The sequence below is a fragment of the Rhinolophus ferrumequinum genome, chromosome 3 (genome assembly GCF_004115265.2).
Source record: "Rhinolophus ferrumequinum isolate MPI-CBG mRhiFer1 chromosome 3, mRhiFer1_v1.p, whole genome shotgun sequence".
NCBI classification, from domain to species: domain Eukaryota; kingdom Metazoa; phylum Chordata; class Mammalia; order Chiroptera; family Rhinolophidae; genus Rhinolophus; species Rhinolophus ferrumequinum.
The window spans coordinates 1665837-1684745 of NC_046286.1; the positions used below are offsets into that span (position 1 = coordinate 1665837).

At 53.3% G+C, this 18909-nt stretch overlaps 2 protein-coding genes across 2 annotated transcripts; one reads left to right on the top strand and one right to left on the bottom strand.

Moving 5' to 3' along the window:
- The first annotated feature begins 52 nt into the window (after nucleotides 1-52).
- TCF19 (transcription factor 19) lies at nucleotides 53-2897 on the top strand. Its single transcript, XM_033102596.1, has 3 exons — nucleotides 53-321; nucleotides 1342-1897; nucleotides 2158-2897. Exons 1-3 carry the CDS (start codon nucleotides 84-86, stop codon nucleotides 2393-2395), a joined length of 1032 nt encoding a protein of 343 aa, XP_032958487.1. The 5' UTR covers nucleotides 53-83; the 3' UTR covers nucleotides 2396-2897.
- Nucleotides 2898-4324: 1427 nt separating this feature from the next.
- On the bottom strand, nucleotides 4325-8732 carry POU5F1 (POU class 5 homeobox 1). Its single transcript, XM_033102597.1, has 5 exons — nucleotides 8316-8732; nucleotides 5668-5782; nucleotides 5231-5361; nucleotides 4781-4939; nucleotides 4325-4591 (listed from the first exon to the last, which is right to left on the bottom strand). The coding sequence occupies exons 1-5, from the start codon at nucleotides 8730-8732 to the stop codon at nucleotides 4325-4327; spliced, it is 1089 nt and encodes a 362-aa protein (XP_032958488.1).
- Nucleotides 8733-18909: the final 10177 nt, after the last annotated feature.

The window sequence follows — 18909 nt, forward strand, 5'->3', positions numbered from 1 at the left end:
CTTGGGCCACCGTGCATGGCTCAGGAGTGGGGAAGGTGATGGATTCCTGAAGTGGAAGAGGTGGGGCCGAGGGGGCGCCGCCCATGCTGCCCTGCTTTCAGCTGCTGCGCGTCGGAGGCGGCAGGGGCGGTGATCTCTACACCTTCCACCCCCCAAGCGGCGCTGGATGCACCTATCGCTTGGGCCACAGGGCTGACCTGTGTGATGTGGCCCTGAAGCCCCAACAGGAGCCCGGCCTGATCTCTGGAGTCCACGCGGAGCTGCACGCCGAGCGCCAGGGTGATGCCTGGAGGGTCAGCCTGGAGGACTGCAGCAGCCAAGGTGAGCAGTGAGCCGTTCTGGGCCGGGATGATGAAGGGGCTCCCCAGGGACCCTGCCTGCTTCCCAAGCGCCCTGTCAGGTTGGATGGATGGTTGTAGTCCAGACCTCTTGTCTTCTCACCCAAAGTGTGCAATGTCAGCAGCTCTCTGCCCGGCTGACTCTTGGTGGCCCCTGTTTAGCTCATACAGGGGCTGGGAGGTAGAGCCAGAGCCTGGGCAGCAGGGAAATATCACAGTGGGGATGTTCTGGGGCCAAGCTCAGGCCTGACTCAGTTTCCAGATTTGCTGAGGTGCCTTGTTCCTGTCTTAAGGCAGTTAGGATGCTGAACTGTTTTAATGATATGGGCATGTGTCTTACTCCCTGACTCGGAGGTGGTCACAGCCAACCTCAAAAAGCCTGGGCTCACATCTGAGTTCTGCCACTGGCCCCAGGTGAAAACTCAGGCCTGTCACTTCATTTCTCTGAATCTTAGTTTCCTCTTAGGTAAAGTGGAAGCTTTGTAAGGTCTGTTTGGGGAGTGTGGTGGGGATTAGGTAACTATAGTAGCCGATATTCATTTAGCGCTTACTATTGAACCAGGCACCGTTTTAAATGCATTGACTGTGGACGAGCATTAACATCAGCCCCGTTTTAGACAAGGAAAATGAGGCACAGAGGGTAACTTCTCCAGGGTCATGAAGTGGGCAAGTGGTGCAGTCAGGATTCAGACCCAGTCTGAGCTCCGCTGAATGAGCTGGGAGACAGTGAGCACGTCAGAACTGGACTTCAGTGGAGTGAGGGAAGGGGTCTGTTCCCTCCTTGTCCTGTGGGAGGGCATAAGAAGTACACTTGTTCCCAGCTCAGAAAGAGCTTAACATCTGATGTCACCTGCTGAGGGACTTAGAATGTGAGAATTTGATGACAGGTGCCATATTCTTCCTCACGCTCCCCAGAAAATCAGACAGGACCAGATTTCTCTACTCCTGACTCTGGTCATGTTTTTGTCATTCTCTGTATCTGTCTGGTGCCCGTCATCAACAGGGACTTTGGTCAATAATGTCCGACTCCCAAGGGGTCACAAGCTGCAGTTGAGTGATGGTGACCTTCTGACCTTCGGCCCTGAAGGGCCCCCAGGAACCAGCCCCTCGGAGTTCTACTTCATGTTTCAGCAAGTCCATGTCAAACCTCAAGATTTTGCTGCCATTACCGTCCCACGGTCTAGGGAAGAGGGACCAGGAGCTGGTTTCTGGCCCATGCTGCCCCCACAGGGGGCTCCACAGCGCCCCCTCGGCACCCTGGCCTCAGCCCCGAGAGCCACGCTGATCCTCAACTCCATTGGCAGCCTCAGCAAGCTCCAGCCCCAGCCCTTCACCTTCTCACGGACTGGGGGTGGGCCACAGAGCCGGCCTGCTCCCATTCCCCCTGGGGCAGTGGAGACCGCCCCTTCTGCCCCACCCCCAAGAAATCGGAGGAAATCGGCTCACCGAGTGTTGGCAGAATTGGATGATGAGAGAGAGGCTCCTGAGAGCCCCCCACTAGTCCTTAGAGAGCCCAGGAAAAAACTCCGAGTAGACAAAACCCCTCTGACATCTAGTGGGTAAGTGGAGAGATCGTTTTCTCAATGTTTCACTGCCTTTTGATTCCTTTTTAGAGCCTCAGGTTGGGAGGTGGCCCTCTGCTTGGGGTGGGGGGTAGGAGGTGGACAGAGAACAGATGTTGGAATGGCAAGACCTGGTTTAGCTCCTAACCAGGTTCACCATTAGTCTAGGGAGTCTACATAGGTTCAGGTATCATCCAGGGTAAAGTACTAGGCTTCTACAGGTTTCCAGTGACCCTGGTTTTTCTCACTTTCTTTAGAAATCGTCATGGGCGTCCTCCGAAGTACCCAGTGAGCACCATGACTGCCCCTGCTGCTGGGGCCGGGGAGCCCTGTGCAGCCCCTTGTTGCTTCCTGCCCCAAGAAGAGACAGTGGCCTGGGTTCAGTGTGATGGTTGTGACGTCTGGTTCCACGTGGCCTGTGTTGGCTGCAGTATCCAGGCTGCCAGGGAGGCTGACTTCCGGTGCCCAGGGTGTCATGCGACTGTCCAGACCTAAGGCCCTCCACCAAGGGGCCAGACAGCTGGCACCTCCAGGCCATGGGTGGACACGAGGGAATACCAGTGGGTTCTAAGAACTGCTTTCTCTTGCCTGCCCAGGAGGGAATGCCCACAGTGCTGGGGTCCATTGCTATGGGTCTAGAACAGGCCCTCATGGCCAACGTGACAGAAGAGATGGTTTCCTGCCAAAGATAACACTGCCTGCAGGAAGTTGCCAGTGAGCTGGAAATTCCCAGGTCCTGGCTGCCATTCACACTAGAATGTCTGTGACCAGAGCTCTGGTCAATTGCAGAGACCATGCCTGGGAAGATGTAAGCCCCAGACACTAACAAGTGAGTTCTCAACATTCTTGGATGGCATCACCTGAGGCATTCTGGGGGAAACCTAGAGCACTGCCCCCAAACTTCCTTATATTGTGGGGAGTCCTATTGCTGACCCTGTTTGTAGCCTGGCTTTTCAGAGGTTTGCTTTCATTTCCAAATAAAGAGTAGCTTCATTCACTGCCATTTATTCTTTTTGTGGGTCTCATACTCATGCTTTCCAATTCTTGGGAGAATGGCCTTGGGAAGGTTTGCAGAACATGAGTTCTTAAGGGCCTGGGAGATGAGCAGAAAAGGCAGAGAAATACAAACCCGTTCACTGGGGAGATGCACATAGGTGGGATGAGCTGGAGATGGGAGATGGGAAAAAAGGAACCCAGGTAAGAAGTCTTCTCCTTTAAAGGAAAACAGACCCAATGCCATTAAAATAAGGGAGCTGGGGTTTGGTCAGTTTCATGTAGATGGCAGAACTGTTACAAGCTTCACTTGTACAGACACACCTCAGAGACATTGCATGTTCAGACCACTGCACTAACGGGAGCCATAATCTTTACTGGTGGAGGGCCTTGCCTTTGACTTGTAGAAAATGCAACATCTGTGAAGCGCAACAAAACAAGGGTGCTAGTGCTGCCAGGGAAGAGAAGAGCTGGTCAACCAGCCAGAGCAGACCCTGGCCTGGTCCCGTGTGCATCAACCTAACCCATGCACGGTTCACTGGTTTCCTTCTGTGACCCTTACACCAAGCCAAGGTACCGTCAAAGCAGTGTTTCTGTTCTTTCTAGGAAAGGCCTTATCTTGGTAGTCTATTGCAACCTGCATGTCTACCCTCTCTACTCCTACCTACTTACCAACCCAAGTGTTTCCACATCGAGGAAACAGCTCTGGAACCAGGACTAAAGTGTGGGGCCTGCTGAGTCATTCATGGCCAGGGTAGGCAGAAACCTTAAAGGGAAACCAAATGAACCCTGGTGTCAGGACAGCACAAGGTGGCGTTTCTGGCTGGGGTCACTGGACATGCAGAGGTAAGAATCTAAAGACTCGATTTCTTAGCAGGACAACCCCAAGGACTTCCAGTGTACGGTGGGGAAAGCAGAGCCAGCTCCTGGTAGGGAATGGCTACATAACAACATCTTGGGCTGAAATAAGGGTGCAAATTCCCTGGGACCCATGTCATGAGCGCCTAAGAACTAGCTCGTGCCTACAAGGACCTTTACAAATAAACATGTTCCAGTCCCACTCTCATTCTGATACTGTGTGACTGAGCAGGTATGGCACTTTGGCTTCAGGGTCGTTTGGGTCTGAGAGCTGTTAATATCACTGCTGGGTATCCCCAGGACCTTCTTCAGTAAGGCAAAAACAAAAGTATCCACCTACTGTGTCCCAGGCTTCTTTATTTAAGATCAAAGTGATGAGTGAGTGATGTGGGGATTAAAATCAAGAGCATCATTGAACTTCATCTTCCCTCCAACCAGTTGCTCCAAACTCCCTGCCCCCACACCCTCTGTGTTCCCAATTCCTTAGTGAACGAAGAACTTAACCCCAAAGCCCCAGCACAATCCTCAGGGTTCTCTCCCTGGCTCTCCCCTTTCTGGCAAAGGGCAGGCACCTCAGTTTGAATGCATGGGAGAGCCCAGAGTGGCCACAGACACAGAGGGAAAGGCTTCACCCTCAGGGAAAGGGACTGAGGAGTACAGCGTAGTGAAGTGAGGGCCCGCATAGCCTGGGGTACCAAAATGGGGCCCTGGTGCCAGAGGAAAGGATACTGGTCCCCCTGAGAAAGGAGGCCCAGAAGCCTCAAAATCCTCTCGTTGAGAATAGTCACTGCTTGATCGTTTGCCCTTCTGGCGACGGTTGCAGAACCACACTCGGACCACCTAGGAGTGGAGGACACAAGGGAGAGTGACACTCACTCATAAACTCCAGGAGGTGTGCCTGGTTTTATGAGGTCATTTGGCTCCAAAGCAACAGATCCAGAGTGGCTGGAGGGCAAAAGCCAGAGCTAGGGCAGCGGGCAGGGCCTGGGGAGGAGGACTCGGAGCACGGAGCACGCGGAGGGCACTCACATCCTTCTCAAGCCCGAGCTGCTGGGCGATGTGGCTGATCTGCTGCAGCGTGGGCTTCGGGCACTGCAGGAACATGCTCTCCAGGTTGCCCCTCACTCGGTTCTCGATGCTTGTCCGCTTTCTCTTTCGGGCCTGCACCAGCGTCTCTGCTTTGCATATCTGGGCAGGTGGGGGCGGGGGGGATCAGGGGAGGAGATGGGGAGCAAGCAACAGCACCATGACATCAGGGACTCGAGCAAATTGCTAAGGGGCGTCACCAGAGCCAGATGGTATGAAAAAGAATCCTACAAGGGTAGACCAGTGGCTCTGGACTTGTCCCAGCAGCACTGAGGAATCATCTATCCTCCATCCACTGAGGACTATGGCCCCTAAGGGAGCTGCCAGCTGGGGGTGGGAGCACCGACAGCAGGTTGAGCCACGGAAGGTCCCTATGCGCCCACCGACCCTCACCTCCTGCAGATTCTCGTTGTTGTCAGCTTCCTCCACCCACTTCTGCAGCAGGGGCCGCAGCTTACACATGTTCTTCAAGCTGAGCTGCAGAGCCTCGAAGCGGCAGATGGTTGTCTGGCTGAACACCTTCCCTGGGAAGGCGGGTTGAAAGAGAAGCAACATGTGGCAGCAGGCAGGGACCCAAGACCCAAAATTCACCACCCCTTCCTGCCCTCACAAGGTCCCACCCAGGATTCCACTTCTTCCCAGAGGGAACTCTGGGACCAAGTATCTTCGTCCCTCCCTCTCTACCCTTTTCACGGGTGAGAGCAGAGCATGCCCTGGAAACACCCTCCCCTCATGCCCTTGGTAGGGAGGAAAGGCCAAGTTCAGGAATGTTCCAAGGGGAGATGTGGTCCCTGGGTTCTGTGGGTCAGAGCATGCTGCCGGGGACCCACCAAAGAGAACCCCCAGGGTGAGCCCCACGTCGGCCTGGGTGTACCCCAGGGTGATCCTCTTCTGCTTCAGGAGCTTGGCAAACTGCTCGAGGTCTTTCTGCAGAGCTTTCATGTCCTGAGACAGCATTTAAAAGGCAGAGGACACGTAAGAACACAAACACCAACTGTTGACCCTCTCCCCACCTGGGCCCAAGGGGCGGTCTGCAGGAGTGTCTGCATCCAGCCTGCCCACCTACCATCTAGAAACAACCTATCTACAAACGTCACTCACCCCAGAAGCTGCAGAGCACCATGTGTGATGGAAAGACCAGTCCTGGACTCAATGAGAACACCTGTCAGGTTATGAAGGGAGCTCCTGCCTATTAGCTCATTAACACCAAATCTTTTCGACTGGAGTATTAGCCGTACAGAAATAAAGACCCCTGTGTCTCTCTGCTTCTCATTTCAATATATTTCCCCAGCTTTCTTCCAGGGTCCCACAGACTAAGACACGGCACGCATATCAGAGAAACACTACAAAAAGTTACAGGTGTCATAAGAGGTATGAGTAAAGTGCTTTGTATATAGTTGGTGCTCAGTTTTTTACAACCTCTGATTCTCCCCTATTTTTATATATTTTTTGCAATTTAGAAGCATCCTCGATTAATTCAACAGATTTATGGTACACCTTCTATAAGCCAGCAGCTACACAATGTAGACAAAAAGCCCTAGCCTCACGGAGCTTCCATTCCAATGTGGAGAGACAAATAATTATTATCCAGTATGTGAGTTTGTTAGAAGTACCGTGGGAAAGGTAAAGCAGGGTAGAGGATTACAGAGTACAGCAGAGTAGGACATTATGGGGAAGGGGACAATTTTAAATATGATGAAGAAGGTGAAGTTTGAGCAAAGAGAATGAGCCAAGTGAAAAGGCCCAAGGCGGGCAGCCCTGGAAGCAGCAGGGGGCTGGGTGAGTAGGCTGACTCATGGAAGAGGGAGGGGTGTGATCTCAAGAGGGGCAAGCAGGGCAGAGTAGGTGCTGCACTCACATGATCAGAACTCTCACATTTCAAAATGTGCACTCCAGTTGACACGGTGACAATAGACTGAGGAGGAAGTGAGGGTATAAACCAGGGAGGCAACTGCAGTTATCCAGGCATAGGTGGCGGTGGCCGAGACCAGGGTGGTAGGTAAGTACTGACTGAGGGTATATTACAAAGGTAAACATGGCGGGGTGTCCAAAGGAGTGGATGTAGGATGAGCAGGGAATGCGAACGCCTGAATAGCTGGGCGATGGGTGGATAAGGGGGGACACTCAGGGAGCCATCCCAGCAGGAGACAGAAAAGATAGAGCAGAGTTTGAGGGACTGAGCCCTGGGGCCCTTCAGTGAAGGCCAGTGTCCAAGGGGACCAAAGAGTAGCTAGGTTTTGTGTGGTCCTGGAAGCCTTAGAGAAGGATTTCAAGGGTGCTCAGTTCCATCAAACTCAAGTAGGCTGGCTTCCATTCCCACTTTCTGCTCTGGCAGTGTTTCAAGACTATAAATGTCCTCAGCTGTCCCCATCACAGCTTTTCCAAATCCTATTTTGGGGATTTGAAACAAGGTAAACCCCAGTTCAAATCCTAGCTTTATCATTTAGCAGTTAAGACCCGTGAAATGGGCTAATAATACCTCCCGAGGAGGTTTTGTGATAGTTAATGAGATAATAACGTAGGAACGGAGCACACAGCCAGGCACTTAGGAAATGGACCACAATTGGCAGCCATTATTATTCAAGGCTCAGCAGCCGCCTCCTGCAAAGAGTCTGCGGCGAGTCGGTCGGCTGAAACCAAGCACTCACACCTCCTTCTGTGAGGCCTGAAGGCTTAGTACTTGATCTCTAATTGCTTACACTTGTCTCTTCAGCGGCCTGGAAGATACATCCTTAATAGTCCCCAGCAGGGCTGGATGCAGACGTCTTCAACCCCTCAGCAAAGCCTACATTTGGGGAATAGCCTGGAGATCAATTCCACTTTTTCCCCTTGTTCACAACTTACGGAATAAGGGCTGAACTTGGTACTTGCAGCTCTCTATAAGAGGGCGCCAAGGTATGCACTCTGCTTACGGGTGACTCACAGGCCCAAGGCAGAGGTCAAGGGAAGGCAAGCCCTAATCCTGACGGGAGGCAAACCCACTCCACACGTCCACACACAGCCCAAACAGGAGCTTCTATCAGCAACCAGTCACACCCTCGAATTTCAGAAACAATAACCCCGGGATAAGCACAGTTTTTACCCTCAAGCCACATTTAAGGTCAAGCTCTTGGGTCTGATAAGGATCAAATAATCAAGAAGGATTCAGGGTAGGAGAAGGGGCTCAAACCCAATGTGGGTCTGGTGCTGGACTGGTAATAAATTGAGTGACTGGACCACCGTCAGGCCTAGGAAGTGGAAGGCTACTGTAGGCCAAGGGCCGCAGGGGGAGGAAGCAAGGCCAGCCTGGGCCAGCTTCCGACCCCCCGAGGCCAGCCCTGCCCTCCCCTGAGGTGCTCCCGGAATTCTGGCCTCCAGTTCCCACCTCGCCCTCGCTCTCAGGAGGCTTCAGCGGCCCCACACCGCTCTGGGGTTCCAGGCCGAGGCAGCTGCAGGCCACCACTTCCCCCTCCCTGGCCACTCCCCGGCCCCACTGCACCTCACTCGCCTCCTCCTCAGGGTTTTGCTTGAGTTTCTCCTTGTCCAGCTTCACCGCCCCAGGCGGAGCAGCGCAGGGTTCAGGGGAGGTCCCTTCGGAGCTGCTCTCCACTCCGGCTCCCGCCTCGCCCTCGGGCTGAGGGGTCTCCAGGCCGCCTTGGGGCACCAGCCCCACTCCAACCTGAGGTCCACAGTAGGCCATCCCCCCGCAGAACTCATACGGCGGAGGGCACGAGGGAATCCCCCACACCTCTGCGCCGGGGCCAAGGCCCGGCCCAATTCCTGAGCCGCCGGGAGGGCCCTGGAAGCTCAACCAGGTTCGAGGGTCAACCCAGCCGGGCTCCGGCCCTCCTGGCCCATCGCCTCCACCACCCGGTGGGGGCGAGAAGGCAAAGTCGGAAGCCAGGTGTCCCGCCATGGGGAAGGACGGCGCCCCAAGCCGGGGGCCTGGTAAAAGGAGGGCTCTCCTAGGCGCAGCTCAACACCTCTCTCCCTCCCCAATCCCACCCACTAGCCTTGACCTCTGGCCCCGCCCCCTGGATGGAGGGGAGGAGAGGGTGGTGGGGGTGGGAGAAACTGAGGCGAAGGGTGTTTGCCTGCTGGTGTCGGTGGTGTCTGTGGAAGACGAATGCCAGGGAGTCCCAACTAGGTGCCTCTCCAGGCCCCTGCCCCCAAGGGCCTTGGTGCAGGACTCCATACGGACCTTCTCTTCCAACTTCCAACCGGGCTGCCCGGCCCTGCCTGGGCTCTGCACACCTCAGAGCTGTCTGGGAACTCTCCACACCTCCTCCAGGTTCTTCAGGAGCCGGGTGCTTGACCCCTCTCCAAAGACCCTGGCACCATCTCCTCTCTGGGGCCCATCCAGCCTCTCAGCTCCTCAAATACTGTGTGTGCGCCATATCCCTCAATTCCTCACCAGCCGCCCCTGCAGTCCCCTTCCCCCACCCCCAATCCAGGAACTCAGGCATTCATCCAGAGTACTGGCCAGATTCCGTTACCCCAAAGCTTCAGATGCCTGGTGCCTGTCTGCCCAACCTGATAAATTCTACCCCATCTCAAAGTAGACTGCCAGACAAGGCCTCCCTGAGAGCCCCCTCACGTACTGGACCTGGGTACTGACACCCACTTCCCCTTCTAGGGGCCAGGCTCTGGACTGACTGGGCCAAAGTTCCCAAACCTTTGTCCAGACAGACGGATCAGACACCCCCTCACGGGGCTTCCACTGTGGGACCCACACGTCAGATTCCTCCCCCCCTTTTCAGGGACCCGTATATCTAGTACCTAGTTGGCTGTTCTCCCTCCCCCACTGCCTCATCCCAAGCCTTCAGCCCTAGGCCCTGGGTGGGGAAAGCCAAGAAGGGAGGAGGGAGGAAAAAATCTCTGACTTCAGGTTCAAAGAGGTTTGGGAGGGACTGGGGGAAGGGGACAGGACAATGGCCTTGGCTGGACAATCCAGGTCCCCAGAGGGGGCAGCTCTAACCTTAAACAAGTGCTCAACCCTTAAATGGGCCTGGATGGCTCCCCTGGGGACAGCTTCCTGACCCCCAACCCCCCAGCCCCAATCCCCTCACACAGAATCCCCCTCAGAGTGGCTAAAAGAGCTCCAGGAACCCACCCCAAATCCCTCAAAGACAGCCTCAGACAGGGCCCCCTGCTGGGACCTAGGTATCCTGCCTTCCTTCCTCTGAGGACTCAGGCGTCCAGCCTCACATCCACCCCACCCCCCAAGCCACAGGCCCTGGGACTTGCTTTGTTTGGGGGGGGCGGCTGGCGGAAAGATGCAGAGAAGGTAGAGAGCGATTTGGGGAGGAGGTGCTGGCAGCCTGCCCTAAGCTCTTCCTCTGCGTTTATTTTTCTGGGCCTGTCCTGAGTGTCCTGACAGTTCACACTGCTGGCCTAGTGCTTGATTCTGTTTGCAAGAGAATAGCCCTTGGAATGTGTGTCTGTGAGAGAGGGGTGCCGTTGGTCTGTCTGCTCCCCAAACTTGCCCTAAACGGAGACTCCAGAGTGAATTAGCGGGGAGCTCCCTACAGCTTCGAAGGCCCAAATCCTGAGCCTGGGACACTGACCTCTGCCGGCTTCGGCATCTCTTCATCTCAGCCCTGTCTGGGGTTGTTGGCTGGGGTTGTTGACTCGGACCTGCCTTCTGAGGGGTTGGGTGTCCCAATGGAGGCCCTTCTGGTTGGCTAGCTGTCTTCACTGGTGGTATCTGTGAGGCTTTCGAGCCTGTTTTTTTTCCCGAGTCTGTATCACACAAGTTCCGTTACTGTGCCCATCTGTATGTATTTTTTGGATAACTAACTATATTCATACATTTCAGTACTTCCCGAAGGTCTGTTGGAAGAGCTACAGGGAAGTGGGCCTAGAGCTGTATTCACCTCTAAGCCACTAACTACTCAAAGATAGATTAAGGGACCTGGTGGGGGTGGAGAAACTGCTTTGGAATAGAAGGGGCCCCTCCCCAGCCATTTCCCCTACCCCCAAGAAAGAGCCATCACGGTATCTTTGTCATGCATTTATCTGTTGTCTGCCAAGAAGACGGCCTCCCTGAGGAGGGGGAGAGGTGGGCCGAGAACTTGGCTGAAATTCTCCACTCCCAGGCTCTGAGGCTCTGAGGCTGACCACCCTCTAGGCTCCCGGAAAGCCCTCTCCCCAGGCCAGGCTAGAGCGGTCCTGCTGCCCCTGTCTTCCCAGCGGCTCCTCAAACACCTTCCCCAGTTTTTCCACTCACCACCACCCTCTTGTTTTTTAGATTACAATCTGTAGTTGCTCTAGATGGTGTTTCTGGCCTGGGCAAGAGGCCCATTCCAGAGAGAGAGCCAGAGGAGGGGCGGGTCCCCAGGTCCCGGGCTGGCTTGGCAGGACATCTGAGCCAGGTCAGCCCTGTGCTTGCCTGGTGTCTGACCCAAAACCTTAGAGGTAAGTTAAGTTTGGAGTCCTAGCCGGCCCTCCAGGAATGCTGTGGGCTGACTGAGGCTGAGATGTGCTCCCCTCCCACTCCCCACCCTCCTGTTAAGCCTGCAGGGCAGGGGGCTTCACTTCTGCCTGGAGCACTCTCTGCCCAATGTTGCTGGCTTGGAGGAGACTAGAAGGGGGGTTGAGTCAGTCATCAGACCTGGCTCTCCTTGACTCTCCTGGTCTTAGAGTCACTAAAAACCTCAGATGCCCAAATCCAACCTAGGACGGGGCTCACAAACCTCTCCACATACTTTATTGTACTGCAGTGTCAAGGCCCTTCACAGAGACAAATGCAAGTACATACCTACTTGCAGAGTACCACCTGGAGACTGGGGAGGAGAGCAGCTGAGGTCCATTACTCCCCGGCGCGTCTGGCTGCATGGCTGCCAAGAAGGGTACTGGGGGCCTTGTTGCTGTCAGCCCAGCCATCCCCTCATTGGGGCATGGGGGTGCTGTTTGGGTGGGAAAACCAGCTGAAAGTGACAGACTAGTAAGCATGTCCCTAGATAGACAGGGAGGTCCCTGGTGGAATAAACAAAGACAGCCATACCCTAAAACTCCAGGTTTTGAAATTACTCCTTCACTCCAGGACAAAATGTAATAACTCCTTGAGGTTAAGGCTCAGATGGAAACCAAAAGAGATTTGCTCTAGACCAGGGTACCAAACCACTTGTTTTGATTTCTGGGTTCTGTCAACCTGAAGGCAGAAGAAAGAAAGGTTCAAGCTGTGGACCTTTCATTTGATGTGAACTCCAAGAAGGAATTTATCCTCTGAGAGGGACTCCCCATGGTCAACTGAGGACCCCAATTTTATGAATAATAAGAGCCTAGCGTCCATCAGCTGCTGGGCTCCTCATGTATTCTGTGTACTGGGAAGAACCTCAGACTGAATTCGGCTTCCACACCACTGCGGGGAAACCTGGGTTTCATCTTTTTTTTTTTCCCCCTTTCTTCCGCCTCCGCCCGCCCCCTCCGACTCCAGTTCCAGCCACTGTTTCTCAGTCTAGGTGTGTAGGACACAGCTCCCTGGCCCATGCTGGTATTAGGAGCCTTGTGCTCCCCCCCTTCCTTCCCCCCCCACCCCCCCCTGCTGAGGCAGTCGGTCGTAGATCAGACACTCACAGCAGCTCATGGCAGCTCTCGCCGGCTGCCAGCCACTCACACTGGGTGCCTGCCACTCACGGCAGCACACAGTAGCCCACGCCAACCTCAGTCTGCTCAGGGCAGCCCAGCTATAGGGAGAGCTGTTGTTTACAATCTTAGCTGTAGAGGGCGCAGCTCACTGGCCCACGAGGGAATCTAACGGGTGAACTCAGCATTAGGAGCAGGGCGCTCCAACCACCTGAGCCACCGGGAAGGCCCGGGGTTTCATCTTTCGACCAATAGACTGAGACCTGCCCCTGCAGATCACAACTGCATTAATTATATCTTCATTTGCCTCTAAACCGACCAATCAAAACTGCATGATTTAGACAAATCAGAACTGTCCAATTTGGAAACCTCATTTACATGAAACGGACCAAAATGGGAACTGTGGGCAGGAAAATTTTCTATAAAAAATGACCTCCCCTTTGTCTTTGTGGAGCATAATTTAGGTTGCTGTCTGAATCTGTGTCTTGGAGCTGCATCTCTTTTTCTCAAATAAATGCTTTTACTTATAGTCTAAAATTACTCTTGGTCAACAAGCTTCCGCCCACTCTCGATGGTTATCTTCCTTTCTCCATTTACACATATTCCATTGCTTACTATAAACCATCCCCCTCTTCTCAACAGTTGACCTTCTGGTTTCTCCCAAGAGGTCTGCAAACTGAAGTCTTCTTTTCCCAAATCTACACTCTTACAGCAAATAGTGGAGTCAGCTCTCTGGTTGTAGTTTGCAGGGAGACAGAGGCGAGAGATGTGGGTGGGGAAGCCAGAAGGGGAGAAGCGTCAGGAATAAATCGAGGGTCTGTAGAGCAGGTTCCCGGCCTGCCTCTGCCCCCTAGCGGATATACTCCCTCTTCTGTGCCTGAGTGCCTCACCTAATCTAGAGGAATTGGACGACGTGAACCTCAGCTTCCTTCCAGCCCAGCAGCTGCCCCCTCCATGCACCGTCGCACCTGCCCTCACCACTTACGTGACATGGGAGTATAGATCTCTGCACACCTTAAAGAGAAATTGGGGTTGAGGGGTGGGAGAGGAGGGACTCAGTGAGGTGCTGTCACAGGCCTTCCCCCCACCCTCACACACACCCCCAAACCCACACCCATTTCTTACCTCCAAGCAGCCTTCCTAGGAAATCTGGCAGGTTTCCCCCCTTAAAGTTTGGTCAAAATATGTATGAAGAGAGTGGGAGGCCAGTTTCATATGGTTTTCAGTGCCTAGGACTTTACAAGAAACATACTTCAGGGAGTAAAACTTCTCATGGAAAATGGTGTGTGTGTGTGACGGGAAGGAGATGACCAGGCCAAAGCCTAGAGAGGAATAAGAATGCTAACTACTCCCTCTTTCATATTCCCTCTGTTGCTCTAAATCTGCACTCTGGGGGCCTCAGCCTTGCAGAGAGAGGGATACCAGGTGACCCTCAGAGTCACTTCCATGCCTGCGGTCCTGCCCTTCTCCCCCTTCTCCCAGAGGAAACTGCCTGCTGCTCCCAGTGACCACTGCAGGAGCCAGGAGCCCACAATAGATCCGGACAGGGGGTGGGTACTTAGAATGGGGAGGCTCTGAAAGGTGAGAGCACATGGGCCACTGACAGACCAGCTGGGCTTCCCCTCCCCCACTTTCCCTGGGCCACTCTGGCGGATCACCTGAGTTCTTATGGAGACCCAGCATTGGCCTGGTGCTCCACCAGACAGGGCAGCCTCTGCTCAAGTCAAAGAGCATCTCAGTGGACTGCTGGCTCTAAGCAGTCTCACCTCCTGGGGTCAAGTGGCTTGAGGTCCCAGGGACTAGGGTTAAAGGATGGCCCATTCCTTAATGAGGTGAGCTGGACCATGGAGGAGAGAAGTGAAGGGCCCCATGTGTGGAGGGGAGATAGCCTCCCCTCCAGGGACTTGGTAGAGTCACACGCACCGAGGGGCTGCTGGGACAGGAAGGAGTGGTGGCAAAGGAGACCTAAGGACTTCCGAGACCAAGGATGCTTGCCACGTCTGGTCTTGCCAAACTGCCATGATCATCCACATGTGGCCAGCTGCCACCAGCATTTACACGCATTCCACAATAACTGTCGTCACACCTGCCCTGAGTGCCCTGGGTGCTAAGCTCTGGGTCAGAGCTTGAATACCAAGTGGAGAAAGGCTGACCAAATACGTGTGAGAGGAGGCAAGCGGAATGGCTAGGCTGGCCAGTCACGGAGCTGTGCTCACACAGGACACAGGTGATGCGATGGAGCTTCTGAGGGTGCTGCCGGGCTGCTCTGCCATCCCTCCCGCCGTGCCCTCCACCTCTCCACCACCCCTGTGATGATTGGTCCACACCTGCACTCGTATGCTGGGCTGGGGACCCACCGCAGCTTCCAGGACTTTCTGGACAGGGCAGATCAGCTCTTGGTCAGGAAGGGTTGCTCCTTTCCCTTCACATCTGCAGTTCTGAGTTTTTTCTGGATTGTTTCTACTGGAGTCGACTCAAGTGTGATGAGAAGGAAGTCCTGGCCATCATAATTCTACTGCCAGTGTCCCCAGCAACTCACAGATCACCAGGGGCTGAAGGTGTGTGACTCTGAAATGCCAAAGTCCCAGAACTCCAAAGTTATAGTAGGAGAGCAAAACAGTGCTTCTCAAGTCCACCCCCACCCACCACCTCCCAGAGTGACTGGAATCCCCTTCTCAGACTGATAAACCCTCACTTCTTCTCCAAGACATACCTTTTCTGTCATGCAAACCCCCATCAGTCATGCTGCACCCCACCCTCTATCCTCTGCCCCAAGGGGCGCCCTCCGGTGTTCCCAGCATGCACTGCTCATGCCTCAGTTAGGGTACTGAGCACACTGGGTCCTTGTGGCTATACACGCCAGCCCACGGAGCCCTCCTGAAAGCAGAGACCCATGTCCTGTGACCAGCATAGCATTATGTTTAAATCCCAGATGTAAAGGCCACTACCGCTGTACTGACTCTCTAAGCCTCACTTTCCTCATCTGGGAATGGGAGATAGCAACAGGCCTTACTCACCTCACAAGCAAAGAGCAACATGAGAGAACGCATGCCATTTTTAATGTAAAAGCTGCCAACAAGAATTCAAAACTAATAGCTGCTATTGTAATGTTTACTACTGGTAACAGCACAACGAACAGCACTTACTAGGCCCTCAGATGTTTGCAAGATGCAAAAAAAAAAGTAGGTTACAAATACACTTTGCTTGCGACCCTGACCAGGTTTCCAGGATTCCTATAACTACTGGTGGGAATGGGGAGGTGGCCGTGGCAGAAAAAGGCCAGTTAGGCCCTGGATTTGAGAAAGTTAGATAGGATTTTTTTTTCACCTGAAAAGAATGTGGGGGGCTCAGAGACAGCAGGGACTCTCTAGTCCTATTCCCTGCCAAGGGAAGGGCGGGACTCTTATAGTTATATCCTACCCTTTCCAGTACCCAATATCCAGCCCTCTGGGCACCACTGGGTTACATACTAGGGTTTGGAGTTGGGGATGAAGCTCCCGGACAGAAGCAGGAGATGGTATCAGCATCTCCATGGAGGGTGCCATATGGGGCGCGCCCAGCATGGTGGCCGCACCGAGCTAACATTCGTTGAATAATAATGAACGCATGACCCCATTTAGGACTGTGTGGACCCTCCCCCACGCCCCCATCACCTTGGCTCTGTTTGTTCTGCTCCATCTTGCTCTTTAGGGTGAAGACAAGGTGCTGGGCTCTGGCCTTCAGTCTGAGGATCAGCTTCTCCTTAGCGCCTGGGTCCCTGGCCTTGGGACCAGGATGCCCGGGGTTCTGCCCACCCGCCCTCTTTGCAGCACCATATGGTCATTCAAGTAGCCTGAGAATTCATAAGGGGCTTGCCCAGGGCCGGGCTGGGAGAGAAGAGAACGGGCTGCTGAGGGAAAAAGAAATGGTGGGAACGGGTTATCTCTAAGAGGCGTCAATACTGGAGATGGTCCCGCAGGCTGCTATGGGCAGGTGAGGCTGCATGAGTATTGTTAGGGCACCAAGAGGGTGGGTAAGGGAGACGGGGAGACAGCAACGGGAGGGGAGCTCCTGTTTCCCCGCGGATCTCATCCCGTCTCATTGTTCTCCCAGCACCTAACTTGCATTCAGCTGTTGTTGCCACTGTGCCCTAATGTCCTGCACTACCTCAAACTCAGCACGTCCAAACTGAGTATGTGCTCTCAGCCCCCACCGTGGAACAAGCTGGGGCTCCTCCTATATTCCTGGTAGGTGGCATCACCATGCAATCTGGCCGCTTACTCAAGTCAGAACCGTGTTGTGGTGTGGGAAATTACCGTGATGCCACAGCAGCCAGACTCCTGGTACAGTTCCCAGTGTCCCAAAGGTCATGGAACAGAAAGGCTCCCAGACCAAATTAAGGTGCCCGAATCACATGGTTTATTCAATAAATGTAAAACCCACAGTGAGGAGCAAGAGGAAAGCGAGGGCGTAGGCTAACGCACGGAGGACTGGGTGGGCGGACGACAGCCGGTGTTCTGGGTTACACAACTGAGGCTTCCTGAATCATGAGGGTCTGAGTTGTTTCGTGTGTTTAGGGTATCACGAGTATTTAGTATCTACTTGGTGCTTCCCTCCCTTTCCACCTCAGTTCACAAAAACACGTTCTACTTACTTACCAATGTCTAACATGTCGCACAGATTACTAATTTACTTATCTATGCGTGATGCTTCTTACGAGTCCATCCATCCCATTTGTGCTCCTGTCCTCTACCGCAGAACTGCCTATTCCCAAACAGTCAGCAGGTGTGGCTCACGTGGGTGCTTATCCTACATGCCACCTCCCTCAGCACCTTCCAGTGTCCAGCACTTAACCAAGTCCTGCCCATTTTTTATTTCCAGTGTCTCCAATCTGGACATTCCTCTCTGCCCTCACCAAACCAACACATAGTATGTCCTGCTTGGATTACAGCCAGAGTCTTTCCAACTGGTCTTCCCTCCTCTGGTCTTCATCACTGACAATCAGTCCTCCTGGATGTCAGAGTGATGTATCCAGAAACACCTGCCTGCATACATTCTGCTGCTCCCTCAAGGTCTCCCTTGTGTCCTCAGGATGACGTCCGAGCTCCTTAGCAGGGTAAACAGGCCCTTCAAAGGCCGACTTTACCCTCATCTCCACCACTCCTCCCTCTCATAAGAGGAATGTTCAAACATCTCTCTACTCCTGCTGCTGTTCCATGTATCACTCTCAAGAAGACTCATTCCCCCCTTCTGCTCCACACACCAACTGCAGTAAACCCTTATCCAGCCTCAAACCATCTACCACGCTGTTGCACGCCTCTATTTCAGAGGTGACCTCTGACTCTTACGTAGAGAATGGGGGGCTGATTCCACGGCACACATTCCCCCTCCCCGCTCCTCTATGCGGTATTTCTCTCATGGGCCATCCCTTTTCTTGTTCAAAGTTAATTCCTTGGCCTCCCTTTGATCTCTCTACCCAGCAGGGAAACCCTGCCATGAATACTGGCTCCTGAGAGAGGTAGGGGGGTAGTGCAGTGCTCCCCAGGCTTGCCAGAGCCTAAGAATCACCTGGGCTGCTTGTTGCCTGTGCCTCTCCCCTCCAGAGCCTGCCACGGAGGTTTGGGTGGGGCCCAAGAATCTATTTTTAACAAGCACCTCATTGATAATTCTTATGAGATGTACTGCCCTGGACAAGGTCTTAATTCTCTGAGCCTTACTTTCCTAATGTATAAGATGAGGAAATAACGCCTATCTTAAGGTAATACCCCCTCCCCCCAAAGCACCTAGTAGGTATCTTAAAACATATTTTTAATCAAACATAGCTGTTATTGGCTCTTTTTTCAGAAATATCTTCCTTTAGACTCACTCCTTCTCCCAAACAAGCTCCTAGAATAAATTGTCCTCTATTTCCTTAGCCCTCACTCATTTTTAATTAACAAAATATTTTACTTGATTTTTCTCTGATAAAAAAAGTAACATCAACTACCTCAGAACAGCATTAGGAAGAAAGTGACAGGCCCTCCCGTCTTCCCAAGATAACCACTGTTATCAGCTTGGTGAATGCTATTCCAGGTTACTTTTCATGAATATAGTAACTGGTTTTCTAAAACAAAAATGAGATTGTACTGTTATGTGACTTTTTTTTTTTACTTAGTAAATATACTTATATGTCTCATCAAATCTTGCTTTTGCCTCTACCTCACCGGACGCTTCCTCATTGCTAAGTCTACCAACTATTTTCAGCCCTTATCTGATGTGTCTCTCAGCAGTTTGTCACGAGGTTTCTCTTCCCCTTGTCACTCTCCTACTTGGGAGCTGACTCCTTCTCGGTCCCGGCCTGGCTCCAGTGCCACAGCAGGGACTATCAGGCTTCTGGGGGACTTCCTCAAGCCCACCCTTTGCTCATTTTACAAGTATTGCTTGGAGAAACCCATTCACCTCTAGCTTCTCTCCATACTCTTGCAGCTCCCATCATTTCTCCTCCACACAGCTGGCTCAAGTGAGCTTTCCTAAACACAAGTAGGATC

Coding starts and splice junctions, on each gene's coding strand:
- TCF19 (XM_033102596.1), top strand. CDS start 84: ATGCTGCCCTGCTTTCAGCTGCTGCGCGTCGGAGGCGGCAGGGGCGGT. Junction 322..1,341: donor GGAGGACTGCAGCAGCCAAG/GTGAGCAGTGAG, acceptor CGTCATCAACAG/GGACTTTGGTCAATAATGTC. Junction 1,898..2,157: donor ACCCCTCTGACATCTAGTGG/GTAAGTGGAGAG, acceptor CACTTTCTTTAG/AAATCGTCATGGGCGTCCTC.
- POU5F1 (XM_033102597.1), bottom strand. CDS start 8,732: ATGGCGGGACACCTGGCTTCCGACTTTGCCTTCTCGCCCCCACCGGGT. Junction 5,362..5,667: donor CACCCTGGGGGTTCTCTTTG/GTGGGTCCCCGG, acceptor CCGCCTTCCCAG/GGAAGGTGTTCAGCCAGACA. Junction 4,940..5,230: donor ACAACGAGAATCTGCAGGAG/GTGAGGGTCGGT, acceptor CCACCTGCCCAG/ATATGCAAAGCAGAGACGCT.